This window comes from Panulirus ornatus, chromosome 66, assembly GCF_036320965.1.
Source record: "Panulirus ornatus isolate Po-2019 chromosome 66, ASM3632096v1, whole genome shotgun sequence".
In the NCBI taxonomy this organism is placed as follows: domain Eukaryota; kingdom Metazoa; phylum Arthropoda; class Malacostraca; order Decapoda; family Palinuridae; genus Panulirus; species Panulirus ornatus.
Genome location: NC_092289.1, coordinates 18,096,878 through 18,118,502, shown reverse-complemented (window position 1 = coordinate 18,118,502; position 21,625 = coordinate 18,096,878). Strand labels below are relative to the sequence as shown.

At 54.2% G+C, this 21,625-nt stretch overlaps 1 protein-coding gene across 16 annotated transcripts in view; it reads right to left on the bottom strand.

The window, feature by feature from the left end:
- The window catches only part of pyd (zonula occludens-like protein polychaetoid), a 430,922-nt gene that overhangs the window by 342,191 nt on the left and 67,106 nt on the right, over window positions 1-21,625 (bottom strand). The window contains exon 1 of one of the 16 annotated variants that reach the window (XM_071658234.1): window positions 3,106-4,475. The exons of the other annotated variants lie outside the window; for them this stretch is intronic. Coding sequence (XP_071514335.1) covers window positions 3,106-3,819 — 714 coding nt within the window. The 5' untranslated portion in view covers window positions 3,820-4,475. Of the gene's footprint in view, window positions 1-3,105; window positions 4,476-21,625 lie in introns of those variants that run through there. 16 annotated transcript variants of the gene reach the window in all.

The following is a 21,625-nucleotide window of genomic DNA, read 5'->3' as shown; positions in this document are numbered from 1 at the left end:
TAACTATTGTACCGTGAATCCCCTCTCCTCCCCCTCTTCCCCACCCTCCACCATCGGCACCTCTCCAACTCCCTGGGTAAGGGTAGATGTGGGGGAGGGGGGGGGGGGTCAGGTAGGAAGGTGAGGGAGGTGGGGTTAAGGTAGGGTAGAGTAGGTCTGGACCCCCCCACCCCCTTTCCCCCCGCTACACATGTAAACCAAAGATCCCGTTCCGCGCCCTGAAGTATACATGGGTTTACGTATCATCCTTCCATTTTCATTAACTATTCCGTGGGAGGAAGGGGTGGGGAGGGAGGTTTACCCGCGGTAAACATGTGTACCGTGGTCTTGGCATTTCTTCTCAAGAGAAAGAGAGTACCTTGGTTCGCATCCCACGTAGACGGCCCGTGGGGGTGGGGCGGCGAGGGGCTTCGAATACACGGGACGACCCTCCTCCTCTTCCTCCCTCCTCTCCCTCTTCTCCCACTCCCCCTTGCTGCGCCCTACGACATAAATAATCAAGGTCATCATTACACAGTGGGGAGACACTCAGACGTCAGACGCATTGTCTCCCCACCACCCCATCACCTGTAGGCACAGACGCGGGCGTAAGGGCGTTATATACGCACGCGAAGAATGGGCCCACTTACCACGTACGTGTATATAATACAAGAAGCACACGTACACGTGTCAAGCACCACGAGTGCCAGCGTCTGGGGTGGGCGGCACCCACCAGCACACTCGCTAAATATTCCATGGACTAATCTAGTTCGTGTTTGGCCAAGGAGGAGGAGGAGGAGGAGGAGGAGGGAGGAGGAGGAAGGAACAAAAAAAATCCCAGGAGAGTGTAGCTGCCGTACCACAGGTGAGGGACATCGCCAATGGACCTGCACCAGTGACCAGCACACACACACACGTGGGAGTGTTGAGGGGCGGCCCGTCCCGGCCCCCTCCTCTCTCTCTCTCTCTCTCTCTCTCTCTCTCTCTCTCTCTCTCTCTCTCTCTCTCTCTCTCTCTCTCTCTCTCTCTCTCTCTCTCCAAGCTCCTTGTGTGGCGGCACCACAGGTCACGGGGAACGGCACCGGTGAGGTGAGGTCGGTCTGCGCCAGCGACCACCAGCCACAGATGCTGACAGACGTGGACCTACAGGTCACCCCACTAGCTGTGTGCTGTAAGGCAGGAGAGAGAGAGAGAGAGAGAGAGAGAGAGAGAGAGAGAGAGAGAGAGAGAGAGAGAGAGAGAGAGAGAGAGAGAGAGATTGGCGACGGCCACCGCTCGCTGGGCACGAAGGCAAGGGCGGGTCGTCACCGCCTCCAAGAAGCATGCATCATTCTAGGAGGCAAAAAGAAAAAAAAATATCACACGGCGGGGAAGAAAGCCACTGCTGCCGGCGACCATCATCATCAAAGCCACCAGTCCACCACACCTGGCCCGTGATTATCAAGCCGACCCTCTGACCTTAAAAATCTAGCACGGATTATCAAAACAAAACAAAAAAAATAAATAAATGTGTCGATCGACGCTTGCGGCAAGTCGAGTGTGTGTGTGTGTGTGTGTGTGTGTGTGTGTGTGTGTGTGTGTGTGTGTTGGCGTCCCGCCATCCAACCTTCATTGACGACTGCATTCGAAGAAGGTTATCTGGTCTCTCTCTCTCTCTCTCTCTCTCTCTCTCTCTCTCTCTCTCTCTCTCTCTCTCTCTCTCTCTCTCTCTCTCTCTCTAAAATACACCCCACAGACGACATAACAGGATGCAAAGTCAGAGGTGGAAAGTCTTCCTTTCAGTGAAAGTTAGCGTGGCCGCGCCAATGAGCAGCGACTGTTGATAAAGTCGATGTCATCTCTTTGTGGAAATTAAAGACGCGCTTTAAATGCTCATCATAAACGGTAGGATTAAGCCCACGGGCGCCCCTGTACCGACACCCAGGAGCGGAGGGAAACACCAGGTACTGGACGCGGTGCGATGATATTGGGGGAGAGAGGGTGATTTCATCATACAAAATATTGAGATGGGGAGGAGTCATTCCCCAGTAGGCGAGGACGTAGACGTAAATACCCCCATGCAATTCCTTTGGCGATGGGGGGGGGGGGACTCCCTCACTCGCGTCGTAAAGAGTTTCAACGCCTCTCTATATCTGGCGACGAAAGAGGATCTCGCCCATAACAACATCACAGTGGGCAGAATGCTCCGTGTGGCACGAAAGTGGTCGTCGGCGAAGCCCACCGACCGACGCGCTCATTCCACGACTGCTTCTTGATGTCGGTCAACCCCAAGGAACGCGAAGGATCGGACCGGAATGTCGACTCAACACAGATTCATACGACAGACTTGAACACAAAGTCATATGCGTTCGCGCCCTCGAGAGGAAGGAGGAGCGGGGATGGCATCAAGTAGGAGAACTATGAGAACGTAGCACGGGTAAAGGAACGACCGATAAGGCATTGGATGGAGGAGGGGTCATATGTGCACCAGTGCGTGCCAGATGGTCATTTTCCGGGGCTAAGCCAAAATAGTAGAATACTGGGGGGGGGGGGGGAAAGAGCGTTTGGTATCAGATGAAACAGCTCACAAGAGACTGAAAAAAAAGAGGAGCACTAGCTAATATGATACGATTAAATCATGTACGATAGCAAGAAAATAAAAAGAGGGTAAGTGTTATGATGAAGTGTGTATTGAACAGCAACATAAACTGGGAGGGAGGAACAAATAGGTACAAGTTGTCATAATACAAGGAAATCATTATACAGTCAACTGGTCCATCTCCTAGCGGGAATCCCTCATTAATTTTCTTTTTTTTTTCGTGACAGTTGAAGCCGTGGCCAAGATCCGTCTATCTGTGTTTACCGCTGGTCACAAGACGTGCTCCAGGTGCGGTCCCACCGCTGGCGGAGAACATCTTTCTTTTTGCAATATAAGAGACAAGACACGATCGACACTTACGATCATCCACGAGGCAAACAGTAAGAACTGTTGGTTAATGCGAAGACACAATGGCATCTGGACTATATGTTCTCCCTCAGGATTATTTTGCCCATGCACGAACGCTGCCCACGTGTGTACAAACGCACAACGTGAGCTGGGAAAGGAGAGGGGGGGCAGGGTTAGGGCTTGTGGCGTTAGTTACTGACCTTAGTGCGGGTCCTGTTGCTTCTCCTGGGTCGGCTGTCGTATAGACCCTCCCGGGACGTGTTGTCCTCCAAGGTACAGGTGGAGACGGTCTCCACCTCCGTGGCTCGCGAGGACGGCCGCCCGCACACGCCCAGGGAGCGCAGCACGCCGCCCACGCCCATGCTGCTGGCGGAGGAGGTGGAGGTGCGGGGCGGCTTCAGGGGGAACACGGCGCTCGGGAAGACGACGCTACCGGTGCCCAAAAACCCCGCGGCCGGGGAGGCGTCCCCGGCCGCCCCTTGACCCCATACACCCTGCGGGGTGCCGTCCTTGGCCCCAGCCGGAAACCCCGGTGGCAGGAATTCCGAGCTGGGGTGATAGTACTGGAAGCCTACTTCCTCGTAGATGGAATCCTCATCTTGGTTGGTGCGGCTACAGCCGTCACACTGGCACGGGACGGGGCGCTGCAGCGAGAGATGCCTCGGGCACAGGGGGTCCCGCAGGGGGTGCGGCACGGCCCCATGGGGAACCCTCCTGGGCGGCTTCCTGGGAGGCTCCCTCCTGGGTATGGAAGGCGCCGAGGAGGCATCGGAGGAGTGCGAGGAGGTGTCGGTGGCGAGCCAGGGTAGCGGCGAGGCGCCCCTGACCAGGCGTGGGTCCAGGAGCTCTCGCTCGTCCGCCGCCTCAGAGCAGCACTCGCAGTAAAGGTGGGCCGGGTCCTCCCCTCCAACCATCACACCTCACGCCGCCCCACACGACTAGGAACAGGTACGTACACCACTCACCATCACACCTCAGGCCACTCCACAGGTGTGTGTACAGTCCTCACCATCACACCTCAAGCCACTCCACAGGTGTGTGTACAGTCCTCACCATCACACCTCAAGCCACTCCACAGGTGTGTACAGTCCTCACCATCACACCTCAAGCCACTCTAGAGGAATGTACATATTTCCTATGACACTTTAAGCCACCCTGCAGGTGTGCAAATGGTGTCGCCGATCACATCTCATGCCCACCCTGCAGGTGTTTACGAGTCTGGTCAACACAGCTCACGCCGCGCCCCACACATGCGTGCGCGGACTTGTTATACACATTCCTGGACACAACAACGCTCGACGACGACCCAATACAGTTGTACAAGCAACGTACACTACGTCCTCAAGCACTGCACCTCACTGACGAAACACAGGAACACTCGAGAAACACTTCACACGCCTCATGTATCACTCTGAAACACTTGTCGTCTCCGGAAGACACCGCGGGAGACCTCCAGACACTGCGACCTTAAGAAGAGGAGACGCGATGAATTACCAGGGCCACAGTACGACCTGTGAGGTAAACACCACGCCAGCGGCGCCATAAACGTCTCAAGGGAAGCCCTCCAGAGGGCCAACACAAGCCCGGTTAATCCGGGGACACGAAGGAGGTGTACTTAGAGGCGCCCCTTGTGAGAGAGTGAAGGCGTGGGCGTGCGTGCGTGCTGGTGAGGGTGGGGTTGGGGGTGTGGGTGGGGGGGAAGGAAGGAGGAGTGCGGCCACAAGCCCCCGGGGACTCGTGGGATTACGTCCGGTGTGGTAGACGCGGCGGTGGTGTGCTGCGGTAACCTTCCTCCCGGTATTGTCAGACGTCACTCACCTCCCCCCCAACCCAGCACACACACACACACACACACACACACACACACACACACACACACACACACAGCTACACCACACCACCCGTCCAGCCACAGCCACCACACTACCCGTCGAGCCACAGCCACCACAACACCCGTCCAGCCACAGCCACCAAACCATCCGTCTAGCCACACCAGCCATACCATCCGTCCAGCCACAGCCACCATACCGCCCACTCCCACCACACCATCCGTCCAGCAACACCCACCCACCACACCGCCCATCCACCCGCCAACGCCACGTGAACCACCCCATCGCCACCACACAGCAACCGTCCAAGCACCAGTACAAGCAGGTCCCGTCACTCCTGAGGCCAATCACCTGCACGTTCAAAACAAAACCTAGCAAGAGGCGAGCAAGACGGTGGGAGCCAGGAGCAGCGGAAGTTGAGGTGAGGGTTGCGGGCTGCACCAGCACCGCCGCTGCTGCTGCTGCTGCTGGTCACCCTGAACTCAACTGTTCCGTCCAGGACGCCAGGCGTCACCTCCCTCCTCTTACTACTCCTCCTCCTCCTCCTCCTAGCGGCACCTGCAGGTAGCGGGCCACGGGAGGAGGCAAGGGGCTCCTGGGTTGCAGCTGCTGTGCCCTGGATGGACACCACAGGAGTGCTAGGAGAAGTACGGCCTGCCCCAGGGAACACCGCCATTACCTCACGACCCCGCTACGTTCCCAACACACCCGCCAACACCACCCCTCGCTACGCTAGCTATCAACCGCCCCCATCCACCCCCGCCACACAACTACCACCCCCGCCACGCTAACACCCTATACCACTCGGTCACTTGCAAGACGTATTCTGTTTCCTCGGAGTCGGGACGCGCGACGACCCACAGGCCCCAGCTACGTGTGAGGGAGACCCAGACCTGCCGTACCCACCACGTCCTCTGCCAGAAAACCCACCCGGGTCCGCCTCACTGGTAACGAAGGACCCACGTCATGCGTCAGGAGACCCACCAGGACCCACGGTGTTGACGGCGACACAGGTGAAAAACAGGACCCACGTCGCTATACACATCTGCCTATCCCTCGACCCGTCCTACAACTGATCAAACACACACACACACACACACACACACACACACACACACACACACACACACACACACACACACCCACACGTACAAACAATCACATGAATAAAAAAAAAAAGAGTCACTCCCAAACATGTCTCTCGAGGCAGTCACCGCTTGCAAATAATTTCACACCACAACACTGGCTGGGCCGTGACAAGTCGTGTTATTCCCCAGGCCTTGTGCTGGCACCGATGTTGTCTGCCCAACCACACAGTGACACCACACTGTCAACATTCACCCACACCCGTTACCACGGTGAGTGAAGAATCACGTCTTGAAAGAAAAAAAAATTACGCACGAAACACGAGGACTAAAATCACTGTAATGCAAACAGATTCATGACAACTGCGCTGGAGCGCAGAGGAGCGACGGGGGGGGGGGAGCGAACACACCTCATTGCGGCGTGGGAGAGGAACACGTTGGAGAAGACCACGGTGACGACGGTGTCAAGATGATCTTTCCAGCGGCTGGCAATCATCGCTCCGGCGCACATAATAACAAGCTTGCACACCGCTAACTCTATGAGACCCCACCTTAACCAACACGAACGGTAGCACTCTCCCAAGCACACACACACACACACACACACACACACACACACACACACACACACGGAGGGCGAGGCTGGACATCTTGGTGACTTGGGGAATAAAATGTATTGACCCTTAAGGGGTCAAAGGGGCGGGTTATCATCCATGGGGAACGCCACGTCGTATACGAGGTGTCGTACCTCCTCCGTGTTCATGGGTCGTACCTCCTCCGTGTTCAAGTGTTCGTACCGTCGTATTCAAGGGGTCGTACCTCCTCCGTATTCATGGGTCGTACCGCCTCCGTGTTCTAAGGGTTCGTACCATCGTATTCAAGGGGTCGTACCTCCGTGTTCTAGGGGTTCGTACCGTCGTATTCAAGGGGTCGTACCTCCTCCGTGTTCAACGGGCATAAGCCTCGTTTACTTCGTAATCAACCACCACCTCCCCCCTCGGAGAACGACCACCACCACCACCACGGCCCAAGCTGTGACTGAACTTTTACCAGATGAAGCATCGAAGAAGGAGAGGGGGAGAGGAGTCTGTCTTGCACACGCTGAACTCGCACGGAGGCATATCACGTGAACCTTGAACTTCAGAAGGCATTACCAGCCACGGGACGAGGGGGGGAACGAGTTTCCAGTAAATGCCAGCCACTTATGTTCACGTGCTCATGACCTGCCCCTAAGGGGAAATGGGGCCGAGAGACGACGACCCCCCCAAATACACCAAACTGCCGAGTTCACCCAATTACTGTACCTTCGCCTCGTCACAGTTCACCCAATTACTATACCTTCGCCTCGTCAAGTGTCACCCAATTACTAGCTTCGCCTCGCCACAGTTCACCCAATTACTAGCTTCGCCTCGCCACAGTTCACCCAATTACTACACCTTCGCCTCGCCACAGTTCACCCAATTACTATACCTTCGCCTCGTCAAGTGTCACCCAATTACTAGCTTCGCCTCAACACAGTGTACATGGCCATGTTGCCACTTGCCTGTCAGCCAATACGACAATCCTTCGACACCTCCTTCAAACAACTTCCATTCCCTTCCCCTCGCAAAAGGCCCATCTAGGATACAGACGTCTGAATGAGCCACCTGTTTCCGTGATAATCAGAAACTCCATTGCATGGCGGCTCGGCTGGTCATCACAGACGCGTTCACCTGCAGCAACACACAATATCCTCCCCACCACAACAACACACCAATAACAACACACTCGACATCTATAGCAACACAAAACATACCTTCGGCAAAACATTATCCTCCCCCACACACACCCAATACATCATCAGCAACACACAAACCACCTGAAACAACACACTCCAAAGCCTCTGCAACAAGACCTTCCATCCTCAACAACACCAGCAGCAACAGCAGCAGCAACACACAAAGCAACTGTAACCTCAGAGTCTACATTTCAAGTCCGCTTGAGGAAGGAAACACAGTCGCGGCCTCTCAGCTCTGTCCTTGGGGTGCTGAGGACTTTCCCTCCCCACACCCTCCCTGCTCTCCCTCAGCGCGCCCCCCACCCCCTACTCACCCTTAACACGCCTTCCACCCAGCTCTCTCTCTCTCTCTCTCTCTCTCTCTCTCTCTCTCTCTCTCTCTCTCTCTCTCTGCAAGTTCCTCCAAGGTCTCTCTTGAGAAGCTTTTCTCCGCCCTACCTCAACCCGTTCTCACAGCTCCCTCGTAACGTGCATTCTCAGCACGTCCTCCAAAGTTCTCTCTCTCTCTCTCTCTCTCTCTCTCTCTCTCTCTCTCTCTCTCTCTCTCTCTCTCTCTCTCTCTCTCTCTCTCTCTCAGCACGTCCTCCTGGAGCACGTCTGCCCTAGTTCTGCCTCACCATCTCTCCCGCACATCTCCCTCCGGCACGTCCGTCTTCAGCATGACTCCTCCCCCCCCCCCACCCCACCCCCCCTCCCGTTGGTCCTCTCTCAGCACGTCTCCCGCACTCCTCCCTCGGCAGGCCTCTCCTCCTCCTCCTCCTTCCTCCCCGCCCCTCACCCCCACGCCGAGGACAAGCGGCGCCGGCCAAACAGCGGACCTTCCCCCCGTGCAGCGGCTCCCTCTTTAAGGGGGGAGTTGGTCAGACACCAGGAGCAGCAGCCACAGCCCCCCCCCCCCCCCGCCCAAAAAAAAAGCCGCTTTCCACACCTCCATCAATCCCTCACTCCACCACCAACCCCACTGCCACCCACATTGGAAACTCCCCTCCACACATGACCAGGAACAGAGGTATCTGGGTCCTCACACACACACACCCCAACACAGCCCCATCCAACCACGGGACTCCAGCTATCCAACCCTTCTCCGACACGCCACAATCATGATGGATGTGTGCACGCGTGTGTAATTAGAGGGTGACCACCTGGACCTTCACGCGAGAGAGGGAGAGGCAGCATGGAGAGGGAGGTTGGAGTGGAAGAGGCGGCAGGGAGAGGCGGTGGCAGAGGAGGGAACAGGCCAGGAAGGGAACTAACCCTGGTGTGTGTGTGTGTGTGTGTGCGGGGCCTCCAAGACGTTCTCGAGTTCCCACGCTCATGAGGTTCTGAAACCATATACCGAGGCTACAAACCCACACACCGGAGCTGTGTGAATCCCAACATCAGGGCCCCTGAACTTACAACGAAGCTATGAACCCTGACACTGCGGCTCCGAACCCACACAACAAAAGCCCTACATTCACAAATAGGAGACCTGAACCCATGTACCAAAGCAGTGAACCCACTCATCGAAGCCCTGAACACCCCACATACTACAGCACTGAACCCACTCTCTGAAGCCCTGAATCTCCACATACCAAAGCTCTAAACCCAAACACCGAAATCTTGAACCAACACACCGAAGCCCTGAAGCTTCACACAACGAAGCCCTGAACCTCCTCCACACGGGGTACCTCTAGAACAACGCCAAACCACGGCTTCGAACCGGCATAATGGGAGGGGGAGGTGAGGCGGGTGGAAATCATGCGACGCGGGTTGGAAAGCAGCAAAAGCAAAGACGAACCCGGGCCGAGTCATTAGTGACACTCACACCAGAATAATGGTAAATGTGGGTGGTGATGGCTGTACGCCCCTCCACCTCACCTCACACCCACACCTCCACCTATTGTCGTAACCATTAACTTAAACCATCCGAGGCTGTGCCACCAGGTGCTGCCTGGAAATGTACACCGCTGCTGCTCCTACTTCTACTGCTGCTGCTGTTAAATACTGCAGCGTGTTCTTGCTGCTACTACCACCGCTGCACCAGCTGGTGGTGCTGCTGCTGCTGCTGGTCTGTGTTTGTACAGCAGATCGGGAGCTCAGGCTGCCGCTGTTACCGCTGGCAGCTGCCCCTATCGATGCTGCTGGCTTCTGCTTGTTTCAGGCTGCCGCTGTTACCGCTGGCAGCTGCCCCTATCGATGCTGCTGGCTTCTGCTTGTTCCTGCTGCTGCTGCTGCTACTACCACCACCGCTCCTGCAGGTGTAGTGCTGCTCCTCTGTGTTTGTGCAGCGGGGTGGGGGAGCCCACCTGAGAGCACAAACACTGAGATTTCAATCTCACATTCTGTACTATGCGAACTGCGCCCCGTTCGTTCGATAACCTTCCCCCCCGGTAAAGAAATACGACGAAATGCAATATTTTAGTCCTTCCGTCCATTGAAAAAAAAAAAAAAAAAAAGGGCTATTGGTAAGCAGTGAAGTTCCAGATATTCAATAAAGCTCCGCCTCCCCCTTCCCCCCACCTCTCCCAACTCTCTCTCTCTCTCTCTCTCTCTCTCTCTCTCTCTCTCTCTCTCTCTCTCTCTCTCTCTCTCTCTCTCCAATAACAGGCCTCGCAGCCGACAGAAAAGCCCTGGCCGCCGCTTAACCCTAGACGGAGCAGGGAGGTTGACAGCAGACGTCGGAAGGGGAGGGGAGGAGGGGGAAGAATCAGGACGGAGTAGCTCTGGTGAAGAAGGGAACCCAAGGCAGGCAGAAGGATGGATGGATGGAAGGAAGGAAGGAGGGAAGGAAGGAAGGAAGGGAATTCCGCCAAGGAGGAGTAGCAGACCCTCTAGCGAGAGGTAGACCCCTCACTGAGGGATGGTAAAGACCAGAGCACACACACACACACACACACACACATAGAGCCTTACTAGTCGTCATGGGGGGGCCGTGGCTGGGAACACGACCTGACGACACGTGGGTAACGGAGGGTAGAATCACACCGCCGGGAGGGACGAGCCCTCACAGGAGGGACAAGCCCTCACGGTTGGAAAACGCAGGCTACACTCGGCGAGGACGGTCGGGAAACGAGATTTAGGGAACACGCAAAGCAAGCTACGTATGTCTAAAGGGGAGGAGGGGAAAAAAAAAAAAGACATGGAGAAAAAGGGAGGAGAAAAATGAATAAAGATGAGGTCGCTGACGACGTGGGAGTGGGCTGGAGTGAGGGAGGAGCTGGGCGGCCATGGAACGGGAGTCGACGCGACGGTGGAACTAATCTAGCACGGGGCCCGTGACGCCGCAGGCGGCAAGGACCCGTGACGACGCTGGGGAGGGGGGGGGCTAGTAGTTACGACCTGTGACGGTGGGGGACTAGTGGTCAGTACCCGTGAAGGTGGGGGCTAGTACTAGTTACGACCTGTGAAGGTGAGGGCCTAGTAGTTACGACCTGTGACGGTGGGGGCTAGTGGTCACTACCCGTGAAGGTGGGGGCTAGTACTAGTTACGACCTGTGACGGTGAGGGCCTAGTAGTTACGACCTGTGACGGTGGGGGCTAGTAGTTACGACCTGTGACGGTGGGGGCTAGTAGTTACGACCTGTGACGGTGGGGGCTAGTGGTCAGTACCCGTGAAGGTGGGGGCTAGTATTAGTTACGACCTGTGACGGTGGGGGCTAGTAATTATGAAGCTGTGACGGTGAGGGCTAGTAGTTACGACCTGTGACGGTGAGGGGCTAGTAGTTACGACCTGTGACGGTGAGGGACGAGTAGTTACGACCTGTGACGTTGGAGCAAGTAGTTACGACCTGTGACGGTGAGGCTTGAGGGTCAGTACCCGTGACGGTGGGGGGGGCGGCTAGTAGTTACGACCCCGTGACGATGGGGCTAGTGGTGGGGAACGGTGACGGTGGTGGGGGGGTTAGCGATGGCGACCGGTGACGGCGGGGGGGTGGAGGCGCGCGCATGAGCGGGCCCTCACCACAAAGGTGGACAGAACAAGTGCGAGTGATCCACACCGGAAGTGGCGTGTAAATGGCTCTCTTCCTTCCCTGCCGACCTCCAGGCTCCACATCCTCCTCCTCCTCCTCCTCCTCCTCAGTCTCGTTTTCTTCCTCCTCATTCTCCCCCCACCTCCTTCAGTTTCTACTCATAAGCATGTTTCCCACGTACCCTCGCTCGTCTCTCATATTCCAACTCTCTCTCTCTCTCTCTCTCTCTCTCTCTCTCTCTCTCTCTCTCTCTCTCTCTCTCTCTCTCTCTCCTTAGTCTTCTCCTCCTCCTCTTTCCACTCACGCTCACTCCTCATGTCTTCCCCTTCCTAGATACCTTTCCCTCTAACCACACAGACTCTCTCTCTCTCTCTCTCTCTCTCTCTCTCTCTCTCTCTCTCTCTCTCTCTCTCTCTCACACACACACACACGTTACCAGGATTACCCATATCTACCCACATTCAACAGATACGCCCCTCCAACTACCGTAACCCCGCCACCATCCACAAAAAGAGGGTCCAAGTGTTACAAGACGTAACGCAAATTGCGACTCATCCAAAGCCTCCAGGGCCCTGCCGGGGTGGACGCACGTCCAAGCTACGCTAGGCTGTACGCAACCACGTACGCGACTTGCGTGCGTCAATGCGTCCGTACGGACGAAGATACGTACGACAAAAGTCCGACTCTATCAATCACCTCGGGCGCGACGGTACGACCCTTGAGCAAGGCTTGTCTTGTGATCCGACGACCACTTACGGTCGTGCCGCTGTACCGTCGTGCCGACGGATCGTACCGTCGTGTCTCAGCGGTCAGTCTCTGGGAGCCCACGGTACCACATGAAACAGGAGACACCCAACACCAAAACCTCAACTCAAATCACTTGCAAAAAAAAAAAAAAAAAAAAATAATACATTTTCGTGATCTTATCGTGTACCCACAAACTTATAATCCACACCATCAAAACTATCACGACCATCAAAGAAAAAAAGAAGTTGCGTAAAAAGATACAAAAGAAACAAAATTATTCATCCCAAATCTCTCGCGTAAAAATAAATTAAACCCATCGCTAGTCTCCGCAAACCCGGGCACGCCAGCGTCCACGTCGCGATGTCGCTTTTTCTTACAACCGTCCATAAACTAACACCTTCCAGCCAAGTTGTTACCCCGTGAGGCGACGTTCATGTAATGGAACCTTGTAACGCTAACGAGGAGGGGGGGATATGCTGAGGGATACTACCAGAACTTATGCTCCTCGGGGAGAGGTGTGCGTGAGGTAAGACTAAATCCCCCGGGGCTCCCAATCCAGCCACAAGAACCAGTTCTGAGGCTCGGTGAGACTCTATGGTAAAGCGGCGGTGATGGGAGGGCTCAATGAATGAGGCTACAGTGTTGGTCCAGCCACAAGAACCAGTTCTGAGGCTCGGTGAGACTCTATGGTAAAGCGGCGGTGATGGGGGGCTCAATGAATGATGAGGCTACAGTGTTGGTCCAGCCACAAGAACCAGTTCTGAGGCTCGGTGAGACTCTGTGGTGAAGCGGCGGTGATGGGGGCTCAATGAATGAGGCTACAGTGTTGGTCCAGCCACAAGAACCAGTTCTGAGGCTCGGTGAGACTCCGTGGTAAAGCGGCGGTGATGGGGGGCTCAGTGAATGAGGGGCTACAGTGTTGGTCCAGCCACAAGAACCAGTTCTGAGGCTCGGTGAGATTCTGTGGTAAAGCGGCGGTGATGGGGGCTCAATGAATGAGGCTACAGGGTTGGTGAAGACCACAGCCGGTAGGACTGAAGTGTAGGGGAAGACCACAGTCAGTAAAGACACGTGTTGTTGGTGATGAATACAGTCAGTTAAGAGTGAAAGAGTTGGTGAATACCACAGTCAGTGAGAGTGAGGCGCTGGTGAAGATCACAGTCAACAAGACTGAAGTGTTGGTGAAGACCACTGCCAGTTAAGACCGAGGCGCTGGTGACGACCACATTAAGAAAGACTGAAGTGCTGGTGAAGACCACATTAAGAAAGACTGAAGTGTTGCTGATGACCACATTAAGAAAGACTGAAGTGTGGGTGAAGACCACAGCCAGATAAGACCGAGGTGTTGGTGCAGACCGCAGTCACCAAGACTGAAGCGTTTGGCGAAGACCACAGACAATAATAATGAAGTGTTGGTGATGTGTGCGTGGTGGTAGGGGGGGGGGGGACTCAAAGCTTTAAGTCCAGACTAAGTGCCACCTCTGGGCCAACACCCGACATCAGGTGGGCGGCAGGAGGCGGCCGCCCTTTCTCACCCCTCCTCTGCCGCCCCTGCACACACCTACCATATTACACCCAACACTAACCATACTTTCACTGCATGTTACCCCACAATTACGACCGTACTCTCAATTCGATGTCTGGACAGATCAAATCCCTATTAACTTCCTCACGCTAAAAAAAAAAAAAACTTATAAAACGTCATTATATCATCTCGATTATGAGGTGCTAGAAGCGCCCCCCTTACCATATACATCACACTGAACTATGCAATTATGCGGTGGTTCCAACTGCAGTGGCCAGCTGGGAGAACCCAGGCCTCACCCACCCTCAGACGGGCAAGCCCTCCTGACACGGCGAAAATGGGAACGGGAGCGCAACTTACTACCTTTGGGGAGTCGTCTGGACACAGCAGCAGCAAGCCAGCCCTTCCCCCAAACAGGGAAGTACCACTCCTCGCTCATTAAGACGAGGCCAACGGGGCTAGTCTTAACGTGTTCGCTACATGTACCACTACACACCTAGCTTATTGTTCCTGTTTTAAGAACTGCGTTCCACACGACCTCTTGTTATTGTGAATCGCGAAATAAAGTGAAGTGAGTGTGGTAGAAGATGGAGCGGGGTTCATGAGGCAGGAGGGGGAGAGAATTTACATATCATCCTTCAACTTTTTCCCATCATTTTTCTTCTTTTTTTTCTTATGTCTCATAAAGGAAGTGAGAGGAGATGTAAAGAAAAAAAAAAAAGATACTTATCGAGGCTTCTTGTGAAGTCTGTCCTAAACCAGGACTTCGATCCCTGACAAGAGCCTTCAACACGAGCGAAAAAAGGGGGGGGGTAAAGGGGGGAAAGAAGGAGAGGAGAATAAAGGGAGGGAGAGAAGGGAGAAGATGAGGAGGAGTGAGGAGAACCAGAAAGGGAGGGAGAAGACAATGGAGGGAGCTCCACGCCCTGCGGTGCTGCCGCCCCACACCTGAGGCGACGTGCTCGACCGATGGTCAGGGTCACAGGTCACACGTAATGACCCTCATTATTTCCGGAAGCCCCCTGCGTCACCCACCCTCCCGCGCCCCCCACCTCTTCTTGTGGGTGAGCGTCATCCACATCCCTCCCTCTTCCACACGGGGTGAGATCATGAACTCGCTCCCATCTTTGCTACGGGTGACCGTCAATAAAACCCCCCCCCACCCATTCCTCCCTATTCCACGTGGGAGAGGATTCCACACTACTGTGGGTACGTCCCTACCCCCCCATCCCTCACCATCCTTACTGTGGGTGTGCGGAGTCCGCCCCCCTTCCCCCCACACTTTCTGTGGGGTGTATGTGTGGTCCCCACCTCCACACGTTACGGACGTGCTGGTCCCACTCCCACACCTTTCGTGTGGTCACTTGCACCACAATCCCACCTCCCAATACGCCATACTCCTTCTCCGGTCCCCACTACACCACACTATTCCCCCCACCCCACTCCTCAGTGCACCAAACTCCACTCTCCCTCATCCCCTGCCCCTGTGTGGAACCTCTTGTCTTTCTTATGAATGCCCGCCAACCTCCCCCTTTCCCTTGTTGTCGGTACACACAACCCCGGCCCCACACTTCCTCCCTCTCCTTCTTATGACTGTCCACCACCGTCGGTCACAGTTCACGGTCCCCCTCGTCGGTATGTGGAGCCCCTAGTGTTGCTAGCCCCCATTTTGTTAGTGTGTGGGGTCCCCCCACACTGAAATCAACCCTCCACCCACCCACTATTTTCTTGGTGTTTTAAGTCCCCACAATTGTTAGCCCCCATTTTTGCAAAGAGTCCCCACTGTTGTGAGTGTCCCACTGCTAAAAAGAGTCCCCACTGTTGTGAGTGTCCCACTGCTTATGACGAGCACACTCCTCCATTCGTGACGCAGGTCTCCAACCACCTCCCCTTGGTGTGGATGACTGGGGTCTCCCTGCTGTAGATACGGGCCAGTCCCCCTCCTGTTGGACGTCCACCACCTGCTGTTGATACGGGCCAGTCCCCCTCCTGTTGGACGTCCACCACCTGCTGCAGATGCGCATTCCTCATCACCCGTCGTGATCGCACAGAGCCATCCCCTCTGGTGGGCGTGTAAACAAACACGCTGGACCCCCGACTGAAGGGCGTGTTGGACGTCCCCCTCCCGCCCTGATATAGGCACGCGCTACTATTTCCTTCTTGCGTTCAACGCCCACGTCCTACCCCTGGCGCGGGTGTCTGGGACCATCCACTACTGTAGGTTCTGCACCTGCAGCCACAAGCTGAAGGAGTGAATGTGTGGAGCCTCTATCTATCTATCTATCTATCTATCTACCTATCTGTCTATCTATCTGTCTGTCTATCTATCACCTCTCTCTCTCTCTCTCTCTCTCTCTCTCTCTCTCTCTCTCTCTCTCTCTCTCTCTCTCTCTCTCTCCACACACACACTCACACACACACAAGCATTAAGCCAAACTACTACCACACACGAACACACACGAACACACACACACACACACACACACACACACACACACACACTGACATTGACCAGAATTCGTGGAAGGCGATAAGACACGTGCACCAGTCGATATCCACGTCTATACGACAGACAAATACGCACAGAGAGAGAGACAGAGAGACAAACACAAGCACACACACGCACATCTCTCCATGTAAACAAATATACGTACGCAGACACAACAAAAACAAACAAACACATGAGTTACACAAGCATTAGGAAAAAAAGATAAATTGAAGCGTCTCCACATTTTCCATCCTCGCATATATATATATATATATATATATATATATATATATATATATATATATATATATATATATATATATATATATTATTCACTGCACTTGATCACCGTTTCCCGCGTCAGCGAAGTAGCGCCAGGAAATGACAAAAGAAAAAAAAAATTCCCTCCCGAAATGCCATATACATATATATATACATATACATATATATATATATATATATATATATATATACAGAGTCGCCTAATAACTTAATGGGTAAAATGTGTTTTGTGAAAGACGGGACACGATGTCTCGCTTTGCAGAGTGGTGCTCTAACCCCCATCCCCGCCCCTCCTCCACCCTTCCACCCAGTGGGGGATGGCGTATACGTGTGGCGTAAGACCCACTGCTGTGTGCGTGTGTGGGGGGGAGGTGGGAGGGAGGAGGGAGGGGCGATATGGGGAGGGGAAAAGCATGTTGGAGGAGCGCGGGAGTGGGAGAATGGAGGCAACCCTAAGGCAAAAAAAAGGTAGGCTTTCTATTCTCTCTCTCTCTCTATCTCTCTCTCTCTCTCTCTCTCTCTCTCTCTCTCTCTCTCTCTCTCTCTCTCAGTGAGCGACACCAACGCTTTCACTACATAAACTTAAGTTCCGTTCGATGTCAAAAACACACACACACACACTTCCCAAGCATGATACACACTTAAAAACCCACCCTCTGCCCGAGAAGCCCCACCACCAGCCGACCCACCCACCTACCCACTCCAAACAACACTAGCCCACCCTGTCCTCGCCCTGCCACTGGCGATGGCCCACCACCGCCCAACCCACACAAAGACACGCATGCCCCCCCCCCCCCCCCCAGAGCAAATCAACAGCGCATCACAACAACAGCTGGCTGGTCGGCTGGAGCCATCTGGCCACCACGAGCTACCTGGCCGGGCGAAGCCATCTTTCCTGCTGGGGGAGGGGGGGGGGTCATCTGACGCACCACCTGAGGAGGCAGAAGGTCAAAAAGCCACAGAGAAATCATTCATGGCAACACCGACTCCCATGCACCCAAGGCAGGTCGCACACACACAAAAAAAAAGTCCATTTCTCAATATCATTAAAGAAATGTGATTTTATGAACCCCTCGCGCGCCAGATGCGACCCGCGGACGCAATGCGTGCGTCACCCACGGCGCCTAGTGACGCAACCAGGTGCGTCACACACACACGAAAAGCACTGACGCAACCCGCGCGTCACACACGACGACCAAATACCCATTATGTAAATGAGCCCCGAATCCATCGGACGCTATCGCAACCTTTCGACCCGTAAGCCAGGCGAGGCTCAGTTCGACAAAAATACCGATTCAAAAAAAAAAAAAGAAAAAAAAACGGTATAATAATTATTCCACTACCATTTTCCATCGGTAGTTCAAATCTATCCACAGTGTCAGTAATGGCCAGTAATCATCCACCTTTTCCTCTCTTTCTCTCTCTCTGGAGACGACTGGGGGCGTCATCTTACACACCAAAGCGAAGGCCAAACCTCACCAGGGGGGGGTCATCTTACACACCAAAGCGAAGGCCAAACCTCACCAGGGGGCGTCATCTTACAAACCAAAGCGAAGGCCAAACCTCACCAGGGGGGGGTCATCTTACACACCAAAGCGAAGGCCAAACCTCACCAGGGGGGTGTCATCTTACACACTAAAGCGAAGGCCAAACCTCATCAGCTACTACAACCCCACACCTACCTCCTACCTCCTCCGTGAAACACATCGAGGTGGATGGCGCCAACACCCCGCCTCACATCACACACCCACACACCTTGGTGGGCCGCCTGCAAACCTCCACTGTAAAGTATATCATTTAAAATAGACCCCTGATGTAGGACGCGCTACCAATCGTCGTCATCATCATCATCATCATCAAAAACCCCCCCATCACCACCACCACCGAGCTCCACATGGGGCCTCGGGGGTCGATGGATGCAATGGTATTAACACCATCCCCTTCCTCAATCAACGTTCGCGTCTGTGGCTGACGGAGGAAGGGTCGCGTGCTACACACACACACACACACACACACACACAACACACACACAAGAACCCCACCTCGTCATTAGGCATGCATCTCCTACCGAAACCCCGTAACGAAGACATTGGTTCCTGATTACGGATAACGCGTGGCCCTCCAACGTCACTGCATACGATCCCTTCCATCTTCCTGTCCATAGCAATGATGGGGACCACCGTGCCCCGTCCATAGCAATGATGGGGACCACAGTGCCCCGTCCATAGCAATGATGGGGACCACCGTGCCCCGTCCATAGCAATGATGGGGACCACAGTGCCCCGTCCATAGCAATGATGGGGACCACAGTGCCCCGTCCATAGCAATGATGGGGACCACAGTGCCCCGTCCATAGCAATGATGGGGACCACAGTGCCCCGTCCATAGCAATGATGGGGACCACAGTGCCCCGTCCATAGCAATGATGGGGACCACAGTGCCCCGTCCATAGCAATGATGGGGACCACCGTGCCCCGTCCATAGCAATGATGGGGACCACAGTGCCCCGTCCATAGCAATGATGGGGACCACAGTGCCCCGTCCATAGCAATGATGGGGACCACCGTGCCCCGTCCATAGCAATGATGGGGACCACAGTGCCCCGTCCATAGCAATGATGGGGACCACAGTGCCCCGTCCATAGCAATGATGGGGACCACAGTGCCCCGTCCATAGCAATGATGGGGACCACAGTGCCCCGTCCATAGCAATGATGGGGACCACAGTGCCCCGTCCATAGCAATGATGGGGACCACCGTGCCCCGTCCATAGCAATGATGGGAACCACAGTGCCCCGTCCAACACAAGACACGAACTTACTGTCAACAAAGCTCTATAAGCAGAGCTTATGTGGTCAGTATCAACAACCAAGGGAAAACACACGATGCACACGGATGGCGTCACATCCCCCATGTAGACACATATGTGATTCGTGTCTGCACACCCTTAAACACACACACATACACACACACACACACACACACACACACACACACACACACACACACAACACACGTACATACACGCATACACGCACACACGCTCAACACGCCCACACACTCAACACAAGACTCAGGAGAGCCAAGGATCGTAAACTAAGACCAGGTGGGAATACCACCATCCCTTGCCTGACATCATGTGTCCCTCACATACACACCTCAAAGGCTTATCTTCTTAACCCTATGAGACTGGAGGGAACATTTAGCAAGGTCGATCCTCTCATCAATCCGTCTATCCGGACCTGTGAACCACAGTAATCATTCATGATGATCGATCAAGCGCACTTTCTAATCAACCTATACACAACCATTTCTTAATGGTTTCCACCCTGTAGTAGACCACGGTACACCAGTCCGCTGCAATGGAAAGCGTTCGCCAGCCATGGCTCCCGGATGCCAACAGTTTACCTTGACGTTTCCAGTCCGCTATCAATTCTCGGGTTTCCCGGGGTGCAGTATGGGGGAGGGGGGGGTGGCATGCCCTTTCTGCTACCTCCCCTCCTCCCCCTCAATGTACATAACTCCCGTCTTATAAACTCCTGCGGGGGGGAAGAATCGAACCTGGAAGATTTGTTGCGCCGTTTCTTTTTTTTATTTCTGGCCGGGTCACAGCGGGCTGCGAAGGGCCTCTCTGCACATCTTTAGCTTTACGGTGTCTCCCACTTGGGGGGGGGGGGGGGAAGAAGGGAGATGTTAGCACGTAACAGCAGTCAACACTGGGGACTTACATGATCTTCAAGAGGTACCTCTCTCTCTCTCTCTCTCTCTCTCTCTCTCTCTCTCTCTCTCTCTCTCTCTCTCTCTCTCTCTCTCTCTCTCTCTCTCGTTTTGAAAGCCCTCGCAGTCCACCCTACCATCCTCCGTGAAGGCATCAACTCCTCTTCTGTACACCCTGAAGGGGAGTCAGGTCGCTTGACATCATCATCCCCTCGCGTGTCACTCCCATCTTTCTTAGTAATTTCATCTATATATTATTTCTTCTCCCTTCCTGTACATCTCAGCAGTGGGTTATATTACCCCTCTTCCCCCTCCTGGGCACTCACCACCTGCCTTCAGCGGCCACTAAGAAAACGTGACTGGAAATTGCCTATAGTTCGTCCGGGGTCTCTAACAGAAAACAAGATTTTTTCATAACCATTCTAGAATCACTGTCATCACATGATACGATCCTTCATATAACCATTCTGGAACCACCATCATCACATGATACGATCCTTCATATAACCATTCTGGAATCACCATCATCACATGATACGATCCTTCATATAACCATTCTAGAACCACTATCACATGATACGATCCTTCATATAACCATTCTGGAATCACTGTCATCACATGATACGAAGCTGTGGTCTGTGCTGGAGAACGAGACACACACACACACACACACACACACACACACACACACACACACACACACCAGTGGTGTACAGGTACAGTCCCCAGTCCGGCATGCAACCCGGGCCTCAGATATGCCAGGCTGGAGGCGGGCGGTGGTCGGGTCTGTACGGGTGGGTGATGTGCAGGCATCATCTTCCACAAACACCCACTCCGTGTGTCACGACTCCGTGCGGGGCCACACCCGTGAGACGGAGCCGTCACAGCAGACCCCGGACTGTGGCCTTAGCCTGCAGAAGGGGGTTAGGTCTTGTAACTCTAAAGGCGGTAGAGTGACGACAACCACGTAAACCACAGATCACGTAGTCATGTGTCGATGAAAGGCGCATACCTAACGTAGTCAAGTGCCAACGACAGGTACATTGATACGCAGGTATGTGCAAAATAAAAATAAAAACAGGCTAACTTCCAGTGGTGACTGTTAAATAGACAGGTATACAGCCCAATAGATGGGTATACAGCCCAATAGATAGGTATACAGCCCAATAGATGGGTATACAGCCCAAGTGCTTAGTGTTAATGGATATGACATGAACGGCCGATGTAGTCAGATAACAGTGAAAATTAAGCATCCCATAAACACAGAAAAACAAGACATACACAGAGCCCACTTGGTCAGTCAGGTTCCCACACCACG